Source organism: Brachycentrus maculatus, unplaced genomic scaffold (assembly GCF_059751285.1).
Source record: "Brachycentrus maculatus isolate JH-2025_06_01 unplaced genomic scaffold, ASM5975128v1 h1tg001104l, whole genome shotgun sequence".
Lineage (NCBI taxonomy): Eukaryota > Metazoa > Arthropoda > Insecta > Trichoptera > Brachycentridae > Brachycentrus > Brachycentrus maculatus.
In genome coordinates, this window is record NW_028281808.1 from 1 (window position 1) to 15594 (window position 15594).

The window sequence follows — 15594 nt, forward strand, 5'->3', positions numbered from 1 at the left end:
TCTCGATAAAAAAACTTTTTGCACACTTGTGTTGATATCGTTAATATGCGTATAATATATAAATTAAAAAAATAAAAGTAATTTGATAAAATTTATTTGGCTGTCATTTTGTGGTAAAATCTTTTAATTTTAAATAATTTTTTTAAATACTATGTTTGAAAATGATGCAGAATGTATCGACATGCGTATTACAATAGATTTGAAGAATTAGTGGTATTTACAAAATAACAATTAAATTAAAAATATAATTACAGTACACTACAAATGAACGCATCAAAATTCTTAAAAAAAAAGTAGCATTAAATACATAATGGTAATAATTACAACATTTAATACGTACTTTAAAAATTAATCAAAGGCCTTAGTATTTCTCTGGGTATGTAATATAAATAAACGTTATTTAATTTTGATAACATAATACATTTTAAATCAGGTTTCTAAACGATTACAGCTATCATGAATGGGTTAGAAAAAACATATATATGTTTGATGGGAATTGAACTCTTCACAACTAACACGCTAGCATAGGGGTCCGCAAAGTGTGGCTCGCGAACCACATGTGGCTCTTTTAGCAATTTGTGTGACTTTGTTAAATTTAAAATGAAATTTTTGCAGATTTTTTTGTTGTTGCGCTTATTCATTTTTAGTTCGGTTGAGGAAGGAGAGATGGTGCCGTTTAAGCACATATGAACCCTCATAAAACCTTTTTCTTGATAAAAATGCAAACATTGGAAAGAAAAAAACCACACTACATAGTTTCAAACCACTTTCATTGTCCAATATGCCAGCAGAAGGCTCTCTGATTAAAAATCTATTACTATGACTAGAATTTCATTAGTGACATCTATGGTGAGATGAAAATGCCCCGTAAATGCCCAGACTTCTATACTCTTCTTTATCTATGTTGAGATGTCAAAAAATAATAAAATAAAAACTCGTAATTGGAGGTAATCCAGATTTGGGAACAAGTATTTGAATACACTCAAAATGTTGAAAAAATTGGCTTCCTAAAAATTTTCTAACCGTTTTTTTGTTCTCATGTTTGGCTCTTTTGGTCCAAAAGGTTTCCCACCCCTGCTCTAGCACATCGTTCACCACGCTTCTGCAGATAAACTGGGTCAAGTTGATGGATAAGACACGTTATAATCACCAAATAAAACTTGATTTATCTTCGTACAGAGTAACTTAATTATATCGTTCATGTTTATCGTTTTATCTGCATCAGGTAGATATAAATTAAAAATCTACTGTTAATTTGTTTGTATTTTTGCCTTGTTACTTACTCCGTTAGTTTAATTAGCTTACGTATGAAATTCACACAACTACGTATACGTTTGTACGTGCAGTATGATTGTCTGCAATTAATCTATTTAAATAAATTATACGGTGTTTGTTTTGACGTTTCTCACGGATTACTAAATTGAATGAAATATAAACTGAAGAAAATAATTTCAGTATTTTAAAGGGTTAAAATTTTCGCAAGGTTCACGTCAGATAACAAGGTCGTAATTTAGTTTTCTAAGAGGCACTAAAAAAATATTTGTCTTACATAAGTTCTTACATTCGTTTTACAGTATATATCATTATTGTAAAAAAAATATCGAACAAAGGCAAAATAAAGGAGTGGGTCAAGTATTAAGATCGAGAGTAATTTTTATAAAAATTGTAAAATAGTTTAGGTTCTTAATTTTTCTCTCTTTTTGTGTGTATGTAGGTTAGAATGGTTAAAAACAAAAAAAAATGTTTGCAAAAAGAGCTCCACCGACAAGACACACATGGTGGCTTGGTGGAACTCTGCAAAAAAAGATTAAAATTGTTCTTCAAATAAATAAATACAATTTTGTTAAAAAAAGTTAAAAAAAAATAATTGTCAAGTGAACATTAATATTATGCTTTCACACGTCTTTTTTATTTTATTTTAAATATGTTCAAATTTATTCTTATCGTGTCATCTGGCACTGCATTGAGAACTCTCTATAATATACAATATACAAGTTTTGCTCAGTAGAAGAATGTTAAGTGGTGTTGCATAAGCCGTAGTTACATTTCAGAATCACTTGGATATTAGTCAAAGTGTCACTAGGATGTTATAATCGTTTATAATACCATATATTATATTGTACCATTTTTATAATTTTACGCTTACCATATTCTTTCGTTAATTTTTTTAAAAATTTGTATTCACTTTGTTTGAATAAAAAAATAAAGTGATTCAAGTTAAACACCAACATTAATTACCAAAAGTAAGTAAGCTAGTACGTATATATATATATATATATATATATATATATATATATATATATATATATATATATATATATATATATATATATATATATATATATATATATATATATATATATTATATATATATATATATATATATATATATATATATATATATATATATATATATATATATATATATATAATATATATATATATATATATATATATATATATATATATATATATATATATATATATATATATATATATATATATATATATATATATATATAAATATTTATATATATATATATATATATATATATATATATATATATATATATTATATATATATATATATATATATATATATATACATATATATATATATATATATATTATATATATATATATATATATATATACATATATATATATATATATATATATATATATATATATATATATATATATATATATATGTATATATATATATATATATATATATATATATATGTATATATATATAAATTTATATTTATATATATATATATATATATATATATATATATATATATATATATATATATATATATATATATATATATATATATATATATATATATATATATATATATATATATATATATATATATATATATATATATATATATATATATATATATATATATATATATATATATATATATATATATATATATATATATATATATATATATATATATATATATATATATATATATATATATATATATATATATATATATATATGTATATATATATAAATTTATATTTATATATTTATATATATATATATATATATATATATATATACATATATATATATATATATATATATATATATATATATATATATATATATATATATATATATATATATATATATATATATATATATATATATATATATAATATATATATATATATATATATATATATATATATATATTTATATATATATATATATATATATATATATATATATATATATATATATATATATATATATATATATATATATATATATATATAATATATTTATAAACTCAACTCATTAGAATCGATAGAAAACAGAATAATTGACAAATGTTATGGTCTTCTAAGTTACGTTGGAAAACTACTTGTTGATGCAGATAACCAGCTACAGATGGCAGATGATGATCCTAGTCTTCTTATCGTCCTTGTGAACAAAAATATGTTCTTAAAAGTCTAAATTGCTATGCAGTACTTTGCCATAAAGCAGTTAGACATGTTTTTAGATGAAAAAATAGTAAATTGAATTTAATAGCTGATGAATAATTAAGATAGGAGCTACAATGATATCCAACATGACAGAAGAAGTAACGCGTCAGCATTATTAATTCAACTTGTTGCGAAATACATGGATTATCGATATAACCTACATTTTCCGAACACGTGTTTTCTAACTGACAAAACATCAAAACAAAAATGACATGTAAAAATACAATCAATTAATCAATAAAATATGTCAGAATAAACCTGGTTGAAATTTATGTATGCATTAATTTTTAAATCAAATACTTTTTTTTTAAGTGTAATAAGTTATATTTTATTTTTGAAAAAAAAACACAAAAAAATAGTATTTTGACAATTGTTTCGCCTAGTTATTGCATTTCCAAACAAATGCCATTACTAGGCGAAACAATTGTCACAATATCAATTTTTATTGTATTTTATTTTATTTTATAAAATACAACTTAGTAGACTCAAAATATCTGTGTTTGATTTAAAAATTAATACAAATACAAATTAAAATAGAGTACTTACTCATTGCACGCCTTCACAGCTGACTGAGTGACGGTGATCATTGTGGTAGTCACGCCTTGTGTGGTAAGACAATCCAAGGAGTCGACAGCACCTGGGAGGCTGCAGATTCCTTTCCTGTCTCTTCCACCAGATCCAACGAGGTTCTCACCATTATCTCCAAACATCAGCTGCCGGCCATCATACTTTGGCGGAGAATTCTGGACCGAAGTTCTTCTGTACTGCACATTGGCGTTAACGACGCCTTCAGCGTTGATTGTGGCTTCTTCCGTTACTATAAAAGCACTTCCGTTTCTGCAAACAGTTGTAGTGCTTCTTTCAAATTTTCCACCGTTGTGAGATGAAGGAAGCAGTGCGCTGCTGATGTCCATGATAGGAGGCGGCAACGGTGGTCTTTTGTTAGAAAGGACAGGGTAATTGTTGAAATCTCTATAACTGCTGTAGGGGTAATTCGGATCATCACATGTGTTTATATTATTTTGATCAATGTGCGATTGGGTATAAGGGTAAGAGGGATAACTGGTCGGTCTTGGGGAAGGTGTTTGAGGTGATCCTGTTTGAAATCCGTACATGGTTTCAGGATTCGTTCCCAGGAGATAAGGATCGTGGTAGGGGTAAGGATCAGGACTCGGTACCTTCGACTCAGTTTTTCTTTTGTATTTGATTCCATTAGATGTGACATCAGCGACGTTTGTCTCATTGGGGTTACCGAGAAGAAAATCGTCATTGAGTTCTGAGATTTGAACGCCGTTTTTCTTTCCGCTTGTTGGAGCAAAGTTTCTCCCTGTCGCTTTTCTTCCATACAATTGTCTGTAGTACTTTTCTTGGTCTCCATACATCCAGCACACTTTCCACCATTGTCTGCACATGAGAATGTTGGCGGAACTGGCAGTCTTTATTTGGCTATTAGCTGTGGTAGACATTTTGACGGATGGTCTTCAACACTCGAACAAGATAATCCGCTCAAACACAAATAGATTTAACTGTTTTCTCACTGTTAATCACTGCACTTATTTCTAAAGTAATCGTCTCTTCCATGGCTAGAACGAAGATGAAATAATATTGAAAAACTGGAAGTATGAACTAGAAACGCACGAAAGGTTTTTTTGACGACTACATCTTATCATTTTAATAACATATACAGTAAGCTCATAGCGACGCTGACGGGTAAATCATGTTGAAGCTCGTTTATAGTATCCTAATTTACATTTAATTAAATCTCTGGAAATAGAGGTCGACAAAAAAAGTAGCATGTTGAGAGAGTTACAACATTTGTTTGATTCCGTTTGAGAATAATTATTAAATATAGACTTACAAACATGAATTATGGAATGTTGTCTGTTTGACCGAAACCATTAATCTTTTAGTAAGTTACTTTGTAAAATGGAACACCGTTAAAATATTCAAACGCTTCCATGTAATGTTTTTTGTTTCTCATTTTAAACTAATATATCTTTACAAACATCATAACGAACAAATAAAAAACAATATATATATATAATATATATATATATATATATGTTGCATGTTACATTATATTCAGTTTCAAAGAAGAACAGAATACTTATGGAATTTAATACAGTTATATAAGCATTTTATTTTTTACCTATTGATAATAAAAACGAAGCTTAATATAAGGCGTTACGAATTCTTTTAAAAAATAAGCACCCATGGAGTCTATTATAACAAAATATAACATATTGAGAAGGCTTCAAATTATACATAAATACTAGATGACCACACACGGTGATTAATTGTACCCATTTTAGATTCGACCGCGAATTATTATCCAGATTAAAATAATCATCTCGCGTTTAAGAGCAATGCCATAAAAGTTTTATTTCAAGAACTCGAATCCATCTGATAGTATCTGCGCCAATAATTCTGCACGCTGGTCAGATCGGGGAGCTATTAGTACTAGCGTGTCGTATGTTGATCCAGGCAATACGATATGAAGAATATAAAACCAAGTATGTATACCAAGCTAACTAACAGAAAGTTCTCAAGAGCTTTTGGTAAAGCTTAGGATCTCGCATGTTAATCATTTCACCTTTCTGCACTGGCGCTTCAGAAAATTTGCCTGATCTATTTCGCTCTGTTTCAGAACGAAAGAATGTTTACTCGCGTTGTTACCTGACCACTGTTTCATTTGATATGACGGACTGAGGCAATGTGGGCGTGTATGTGGATGGGTGAAGCGTTCGCAAAGAGCCACCAAGATTTAGTGTGATCAAAAAATATTTTTATATCTGCCATTTAAAGTGGTATTCTGGTACAAATTTTTGACTTCAATTTGGACGTTTTACAAACCAAATTGATATATCATAAATCTTATGTTATTTCATGTTTGAGTTAATGGCAGCATCTATGGTTAATTTGGAAAAGCCTTTGTTTAGCAGAGGCCCTTTTTTAATGTACGCAGACTTGCATAAACTTCTTCATCTACATACATATGATGAGATGTAAAAATGTGGAGAGAGCCAAATTTGTGAACAAGGATTCAGACCCACCCACAAAATGTTTTTTTTTGTATTTAAACCGATTAAAAAACGTCAAAATTTACCACAAACGGTAACAAATGGTAAAAAATGGGAAACAAAAATCATAACTCGTTTGTGAATCAAGTCAATTCAATATTAAACATCCTGTATATCGTTAACAGCTGCTTCAGAAGCAGCCAGGGCATGCTTTAAACCCCCGCATTATCGCTTCTTGCTCATTGAAAAGTCTCTTGGTCGGGAGCTTTTTGATTTCGGTAATTAATACTTTTCACAAAGAAGAGGGCGGTCATTTTCGATTCCCTCGCGAGATTGTAGCGTCATTAGGAGTGCCTCAAGGATCTGGTCTCGGGCCCTACCAATAAATTCAACGCAGTAAGAAGTACGTAGATGTATACCACGATACGTTGCCCGTTAATTAATCTATGTTGTGTGTATAATTGTGCGAACTTTGTATGAATAGCCACGCTGAGCACGGTGATTAAGTTGTCCCGCAGTGGCCTGAGATGTAAGCAATAAAAAACACAAGTTTTCTCACATAAAATACACTTTCTGCTGGGATCCAATGCATCTGGTTGACAGATATCAAAGATAAATAAAGGAAGAAAAATGATTTCTGAATATTTTGTTAAAGCGATTTATTTATTGATTGATTTGTCGTTTAATTTGAAGAAAACCATTATTTATAATTAAAAAAATTATATCAAATAATTATTTTTAGAATAAACTAAGTTGTATATTTTATTAAAAAAAAAAAACAAAAACATGTATATGAATTCATCGTGACAATTGTTTGGACAAGTGCCTACTGTAATTTGGTAATGCCCGGAAAAGGAGAAACAATTGTCACGACGATTTTTTATGTTTATTTTTTTTTAAAGCACATCCTAATGATCAGTGTTTGATTTTAAAATTTTAATTTTAAAGGATTTCGTCAATACTATTAAAAAAATCAAAATTTCACAATGTATATTTGTCTATATCATAAATATATATTCATTAAAAGGAAATAAAAATAAAAAAAATCACAAGGTTTTTGTGGTTACACTGTCATTAGATTAATGATATATGTAGGAGTTCCAAAAAAAATGGGTACTGTGTTTATTAATTGTGGGTTAAATGGTAAATGTCACACTTGTGTAAAGTGATCACTTGACCAGCCTATAAGAGGCCGTAACTTCAACTTCAAACCCCTTATCCGCACCCCAATGGTGCATAGGGCACTGTATCATATAAACGCAGTGTTATCTTGATCGTTAACTCATGAAAGGTGATTAGCCCTCCACTTCAGGTACCAGTCCAGGGTAGTATTGAATAAATATTACAGTGAGAAAATCTCTAATATTTATTTGACCCTCTCTAGGAATCGAACCCGGGACCTCCAGTACGGTAGCCGAACGTGCTGACCATTACACTACGGAGGCGGATAAAAGAAATACCAGATATATATTGAATAAATATAAGAGTGAAAAAGAGGTCATAAGCCCTAAAAATATCGAGACCATATTCTTCCAAGTTGAGGTATCAAAATATATATATATTAATTACCGTTATATTACAGTTTGTCGATACCCGTCAATACTGAATAAGCATTAATGCACAAAAATATTCACGTAAACGTTCCTCGGGATGTGGAACGGTTCAAGGGAAGCACGCTAATTCATTCGGAATGGAGAATCGTGATGGAGATTGTAGCGGAATTAGTGTTTCCACTTTACGCCACGGGTAAACGACTCGCCAGGATAATGCAACCGTCACAGTCACGCCTGGGAGACTTCACTTGTTTGACAGAATGGCGTAGGATGGATCTCAAACCTTACGCACACATTGCACTTGACACTCCGTTAAAGATACGCGTTTTAAACGCTGTCACTTCGCAACCACTTATCAATGTATTATTTAAAGTAAAATGATGTTTCAGCTGTGGTGATATTATTATTGTATGCTTAATTTAAGGCGGGCAAGTTTATTAAGTGATCACTTAGGGCAGGTTATAAGCTCTGGAATGCTCAGACTAATATCATCTTTCAGTGAAAATAATAGATTCCTCATCTCAAGTTGAGAGACCCATAATACATATATAATTTATACTATAGGTTTCGCAACATGAGACAACATGTTAGGAGACATTACAACACAAATTTGTAATGATTCCCGACAACGTATGTTATTACTTGTTATAAATATTTACTCAGTATCTGTTAATGTTTTCAAATAATTTATTTCATTAATTAAGATTTTGCTTAAATGAAGGCTTTTTTTTGTTCCAACACGATTAAGGGTGAAATTTTGATTGGTATTAAGTTGACAAGTTTGTTATTTTTAATAGTAATTCAAGATAAAGCTACCTTATTTCTAACACTTGACAGGCTTGTCTTCTCTAAATAATCCGCTTATTTTAAGGCTCACGAAATATTCTCTCAAATTTAATTTTGATACTACATATGTGCTCTGAAAACCTGTTTATTATTTTAAATGTATTTGTTTATTTCTCGATTTAGAAAGAAACTACGTTCATCACCTCTAGGTAAGCACTATTATTGTCTCTCATAAGGGTAGTATTAGATGCTTTGAATATGAAGTAAGGCTTATTGTTGATATGTTAAATTTTGTATTAGTAAAAAATCCTTTTCATTACTTTAAAACGCCTTTAACAAAAATATACAAAAAATATATTGAATTAGAGTAACAAGCTAAAATATTGATTTTATTCTTTAAAATGTTAATTACACTACACTTATGGTACATATGAACTTGAGTTATATATAAGTAGCTTCCATCATTATTTTTTGGCCTTATTTGCAGCCATTGGTGCAAAGGGCACTGCAACACATCGAAGCAGTATTTTCTTAATTATTAATAATACAAAGATAACGTGATTAGTCTTGCGCTTCAGGTACCATTCCAGGGTGGTATTGAATAAATATTATAGTGAAAAAATCACTTGTATTTGACTCCTCTCTTTGGAATCGAACCCGGGATCTCTAGAACCGGTGCCGAGCATGTTGACCATTACACTACGGAGGCGGGTGGAGAGAAACTCATATATGTATTTATATTAACAAGAGTAACTCAGATTTGTAATATGTGGCCGTTCTCAAAACTTAAATGTCGCGTCAGCTTTAAAAACTGATGTTACTAATTGCATCCTTTTGAAACAGTTTTAGAGCCATGGGCAGAATTAATCTTATCACACGTTAGTAGGCAAGATGTCATAAGATAAACTGACTAGGTTTGCAGATTGCAAGAGCGATTCACGAGGTGTTAATTCATTGGATACGCAAACATATTGTGCTGTTTAAATATGGTAATTAATCATCACGATTCCTCGTAAAACGGCAGATTATCTTCCATCAGTGTCAATATCAATGGCGCGCTAAGAAGGCTGAGTATGGAAATATTTATACACACACACACACATATATATATATATGTATATATATATATATATATATATATATATATATATATATATATATATATATATATATATATATATATATATATATATATATTTACATATATGTATATGTCTGTGTTTATATGATTATCAATGTTCGGAGGGTGTCCTGTCTAGGGCATGTGCTTAGAGGAGATAGCACCTCAGAACAAAAAAAATATAAGGTCGTCTAGGTGTGGGCAAAAAGTATATCTCCTGGCTCCGGAATATATGAGATTAGACGGGGATCAGGACTATTAAATACAAGGATAATGGTCCAGGATGATGAGTCTTTTGTTATACCTACTAAAATAATATTAACATGAATTAATTCAAAAATAATTATACGAGTATGTCCAATGTCCTGCCTATTTGAAAGCGAAAATCATCACTTGTACAAAAAAAAAAATATATATATATATAATTAAAATGCAACTTTGTTTTAAAATCAATATAAATTGTACAAAAATATATGTTCATGTATAAACTTTAATCGATACTGCAGCCGAGATTTCCATTAAACCAGAAGTCCTTATTACGAGAGAAACGGCTTCACCGGGACTCGATCCTGATCGTCGTCAGGTCGTGATGAAACGCAATCTACTATGAGTACCCCTTAACTTGCACATAGATCACTTTTACTGCTGATAGAAGTTCCTATCTTCAGCCATTAACCACTTACATAATAATTTTGCTAAATACGAACATAAATTTATACACGGCTTTGGATGATCCTAAGGAAGCTCGTTCGATGTACTTGGAAATATATTTTTATTTTATTTTTACTTCAAACTAGCCATACTCAGCTACGCATTGCCTACATTGCTGAGGCTCAGCATAGTTTAATAGGAAAAAAGACGCGAAACCGCATACATATTTTACACATGTTTAATTTCACAATGCTAGGGCTTACAACATTTTAACAGCTGCCAAAAAGTATGCTGCCTGTAAAAAGAAATTTCTAGTATTGCGTGTATTGAAGTTGACAACAGATAGCGCTGCCATTACGGTAAAAAAAATGTTTAAAAAAATCAATATAAGGTAACGTAACGTAAACAATGTAACGTTTTGTCAAAATTTTAAATGAATCGGTAAACAAATTTAGAAGACATTTCGAACATCATATGCAAGTCATACTCGTAGGCTGTTAGGTGATCACTTTTCACACGTGTAACATTCACCATTCTACCCATGATTGACAACCACACTACTCAAATTTTGGATGTTAATCATGAGTAGAATGCTGAATGTTATACGTGTGCACACTTACCATTCTATGACAGGTTGTAAGCCTTGTAAATACCCAGACTTCTATTTACTTTTTCCCCTTTGTTGAGATGTCAAAATGTTAAAATACTAATTTTTGAGTTTAGTTGTTTTGACGCAGCACACTCGTGCGTTATCTAAATAGAAGGAAAACTTATAATAATTTTCCTAAGCGCTATTTACTAAATCACTAATCTATGTGGTAACAAGGACCGAATTATTTTAATAAAAAAATAGAGAGATCCAGATTTGTTGGCAAGTATTTGGACACACTCAAAATGTAGTGAACTTTAGAAGATTTAAGCTTCTAACAAACAGACATTTACATTTTTATTTATGCTCGTATAGAGATCTTCGGAGTACCATCATTTCCTTCTTTGTTTTTGTGGTAATCTCGAAGATGGCGCACAACAGTAAAATCCGATAATTATATCCCTGGCGTATTTCCGACGTTTACTGCAGCGGCCAGCCGGGCAAAAGTTATTAAGAAAACGTTATTTTCTATCCCGGGACCGTGTTTATCCCGGGATCGTGCTTCGAAACACGTGGACCATAATAATCATCACTCCGAGATGAAGATGCTGATATCGGCTTTGCGAAAGTAGATAAAACTTCACGCCTGATTTATTTCTGAGTAAGACATGATCGAAGAACACTGGAGATGAAGATAACTTCGATTAATGGAGAGAAACATGTATTTTATCTACCGATATTTTACGAGCAGTTGTTACAAGCATTTAAACAGTACAATAAACTTGCGGTAAGTGCAAATATTATATAAATTAATTTAATCGTAAATATTTACTGGTTATTATGACTCCTTAATGCAAAATGGAGTCATGGTTCCATACTCTAATGTATTTTGACAAAAATGGCAATGGATTAAAATACGTAGACTGAATGCAGTCGGAATGCAATAACTCGGATAAATATACGGTAACACAATATATGGTAGAATATTTAAGTTGAGATAGGCATTATCGCAAAAATTAAGAAACGTGTGACAAGGTTTTATTTGTTTTATTTTGTTTTAATTTTTTTATTTGAGAGTTGCATTTATTATTTACCTTGTTTATTATAAACAAGGTTTATAAATCATTAAGTGGAATTTTATTTCTTCTTGCTAAAGATGTGGTCATATGTCGTAACCGTCTCGTTTATATTTATAATTAAGGATTCGGACCTCACATACAAATGATGGAGTGTCTTCTCAATAAAAAGCTTATTTCATCTCACCAATAGATATCTCTAGTGAAATTCTAGTGATTCAAGCACCATGTTTCGAAATCGAATCATATATAGAACATCCAAGAATTTGAGTAGTGTGGTTGTCAATCATGGGTAGAATTGGTGAATGTTACATGTGTGTAAAGTTATCACATAAACCAGCCTATGACGGTCGTAAGCCCGTCATAGGCTGTAAGTATGAAAAACAACTCATAATCGGAGATAGACCAGATTTGTGAACAAGTATTTGGACGCACTCAAAATGTTGTAATATTATTCATAGTTAATAGGGGTTGAGTATTGAAATGTGTACACGGTTTTGAAAGGGTGATTACAATATTAAATGGTGAACACGATATTTAACTTTCATATAAACAGAAATGAGTTTCTATAGTTGAATATGCCGAGAATGCAATCTTCTCAGCCCGCTTCCCTTATTAACAAATAATCAGAAGACATTTAAGAATTAATGTTCACAGCCGTAATAGTAGATAGCATCTTTCCTTTATACTTAAGCGCCTTTAACTTCTGTTAGCCTGGTACCCATCGGGTGTCGTTATTAATGAAGCAATATATAATGACGTATCTTATCGTATGATTGATCTAGGAATATTTAATGCCAGAGAATAACACTACTGCGAGCTACACGGTTCTGTATTCCTGGTTCTTAAAGGATTATTATTATTTATTGTTATAAAAAAAAACTTACTCGTGTCAATTTTGATACATTACATACTCAACACTCTGATGAAAACATAAGATTTAAGAGATTGCGTTGATTGGGTAAAAGTAATACATATATTAAATAAAATTAAAAGACTGCATTTTTAATGTTTAAAATAAAATAAAACCTTGTTAAAGACCACGTTTGAGATAACTATTTTTTTTTATTTCATGGTTTCATCTAACAGTTTGTATTTTCGATTGTCGATGAGAACATCTGTAGTTTTCGAAATTAGTCGTGTTTATATCAATAATAAACTTAAAAGTGACGTTTACAAGTGTTTTATTTTATAATTTTAATCATCACGTAATATTATGCTCTACTGTTTTTTTTAATTAAAAAAAAACTTTTAACATAATTAACATCCTCAGTCTCAAAAGGAATTTTCTTAAACAAATAAAAAAATACATTCATATTAAAGCATTTGAGAAATATTTTTACAAAGCTCATTTTCATTGAAGTGAAGTATTATTGTCAGGAATAAATATTTTTTTTGGTTCACAAATTAAAAATATAATTTTGTTTGTAACCACTTTTATTTTTGGTGATTTTCTCCAACGGTTTCCTAAAGATGACAAAGTTCTTATCGAAATCGGTTGGAGAAAAAATGTACCAATAAAAAGTGGTTAAAAACAATGTTTATAAAATGTACAAAAGAGTAAAAAAAATAAAAGTGGTTAGTTCTAGTTTATGAAGTTGTACGTAGTGCGCCACAAATCATCTGCATAATTTTTCAAGAAATTATTCTTTAGTTATTGAAAACCCACGAAGATTATATGTTTTTTCTCATTTTATAAAAAAACTTAAAAAGCTGAACAATTTATGTTATCTCGTTGTATTTTCGAATGATGTATAGAAAAGGAAAGAAACAAAGTTTTATAATTAGGATATATTTTTAAATTTATTTGAAAATGACACCAAATAAATATTGCATAGAATAACGATTTATGTTGTTTCCAATCAATTATATTTATTCCGGTGATAGTTGTTTTTCCATAAAATATGGTAACCAAATCTACATAATAAACTAATCATCCTTTTTTACATGCTGTATTTATGTTAAATGTCATATTTAAAAACATTTTCATCAATAAAACAAAACTCTATGTGCTTATCGTAATACATGTTTAATTTATAATGAATATGCTGATAAAAATAATGAATCGTAGTTTGCGTCGAGTATCCCCATAGATTTATCTTGCAGCAGACGGTATTTGATAATGCAAGCAGCGTTCGTAAAATGCACGATCAGTTTTAAAGATCACCTTACGCGGTGCATAAAGTGCATTGCATACGTTATCTTCAAGAAAAATAACAAAAGAACTATCTTGCACTTTCATTTATTTAACACACAGACTAAGCAGAATTGAATGTGAAAAATAAATATCTTAATGGTACCTAATTGAACTTCATAGATTTTTTTACGCCTATTTAATTTCTTGCATCTTGAAGTGCAACTTTCTAAGGCGGCGATTCGATAGTCGATAATTGGACGAGGATTGAGAGTGAAATTTCAAGAACGCGTCACGTTCATTTGGCGATGTTCGTTACATAAACGAACAGAAGGAAAAGAGATGTACATTTCAACGCTAAGGGAGTGGAGCAAAAGAGAACGAAGTATAAGCGATAGTGTCGCGCATTTGCCCGTTGTAGATGTACACGTCAGACGTTATATATGAACAACTGAGGTTGTGTAAATAATATTTATCATTGTATTTTAAAAAAACTCAAAGAATCAACAGCAAAATCCAGAACAACAATCGATGGAATTTTTTTGTTAACTCTAAAATATCGAATCCCGGACTTTAGTTATCACAATCCATTAATATCAATAATACCAATCGAAGCAACAATCAATAACAGTATAAATATTGAATATTTTTCTTGCAAACTTTGTATTGTTGTATTTCTTTTAACATGCTCTCTCTCTCTGTGTTTCTCAAATAAAATCACGCATATTTTTTATTTTTTAAGAAGTTTCACTTTTTTCACGTATATCGCTCACTCCTTTCAAGAACGTCATAAATCAAAAATCGTCAATATTCAGTTGTGCATGTTTTCGGAATGCCCAGAAAATGTACTATATCCCAGCAAACGAGGCATATTTTTAACTTAAGATTTACCCGCTACAGGGCAGAAAGTGTTGTTTTTGCATTTTGAAGAAAAGGTTTTGTTTAATTATTGAAATAAAAATATAAGCACTATATATTTTTCAAATGGAGAAAAAACCGTCAGGTTTTACCTAAAAAGATCTGTTGCACACTAAAAAGTTCAATAAGTGGCTTGATATTTATTTTTAAAACATTGTATTATATTTTTAAACTTTAAAAACGTCCTCCTGAAATATCAAGTTTTTTTATTTATGACGTTTTTGAAAGGAATGA

The 15594-nt window shown here is 29.9% G+C and overlaps 1 protein-coding gene across 1 annotated transcript in view; it reads right to left on the bottom strand.

Moving 5' to 3' along the window:
- Positions 1-4059: 4059 nt before the first annotated feature.
- Positions 4060-15594, bottom strand: part of LOC148299517 (uncharacterized) — a gene marked incomplete at its 3' end in the record, with an annotated part of 29274 nt that continues 17739 nt past the window's right edge. Inside the window, exon 2 of the mRNA XM_088275979.1 lies at positions 4060-5096. Within this exon, the coding sequence (XP_088132105.1) occupies positions 4060-4979 (920 nt within the window). The remainder of the gene's footprint in view (positions 5097-15594) is intronic.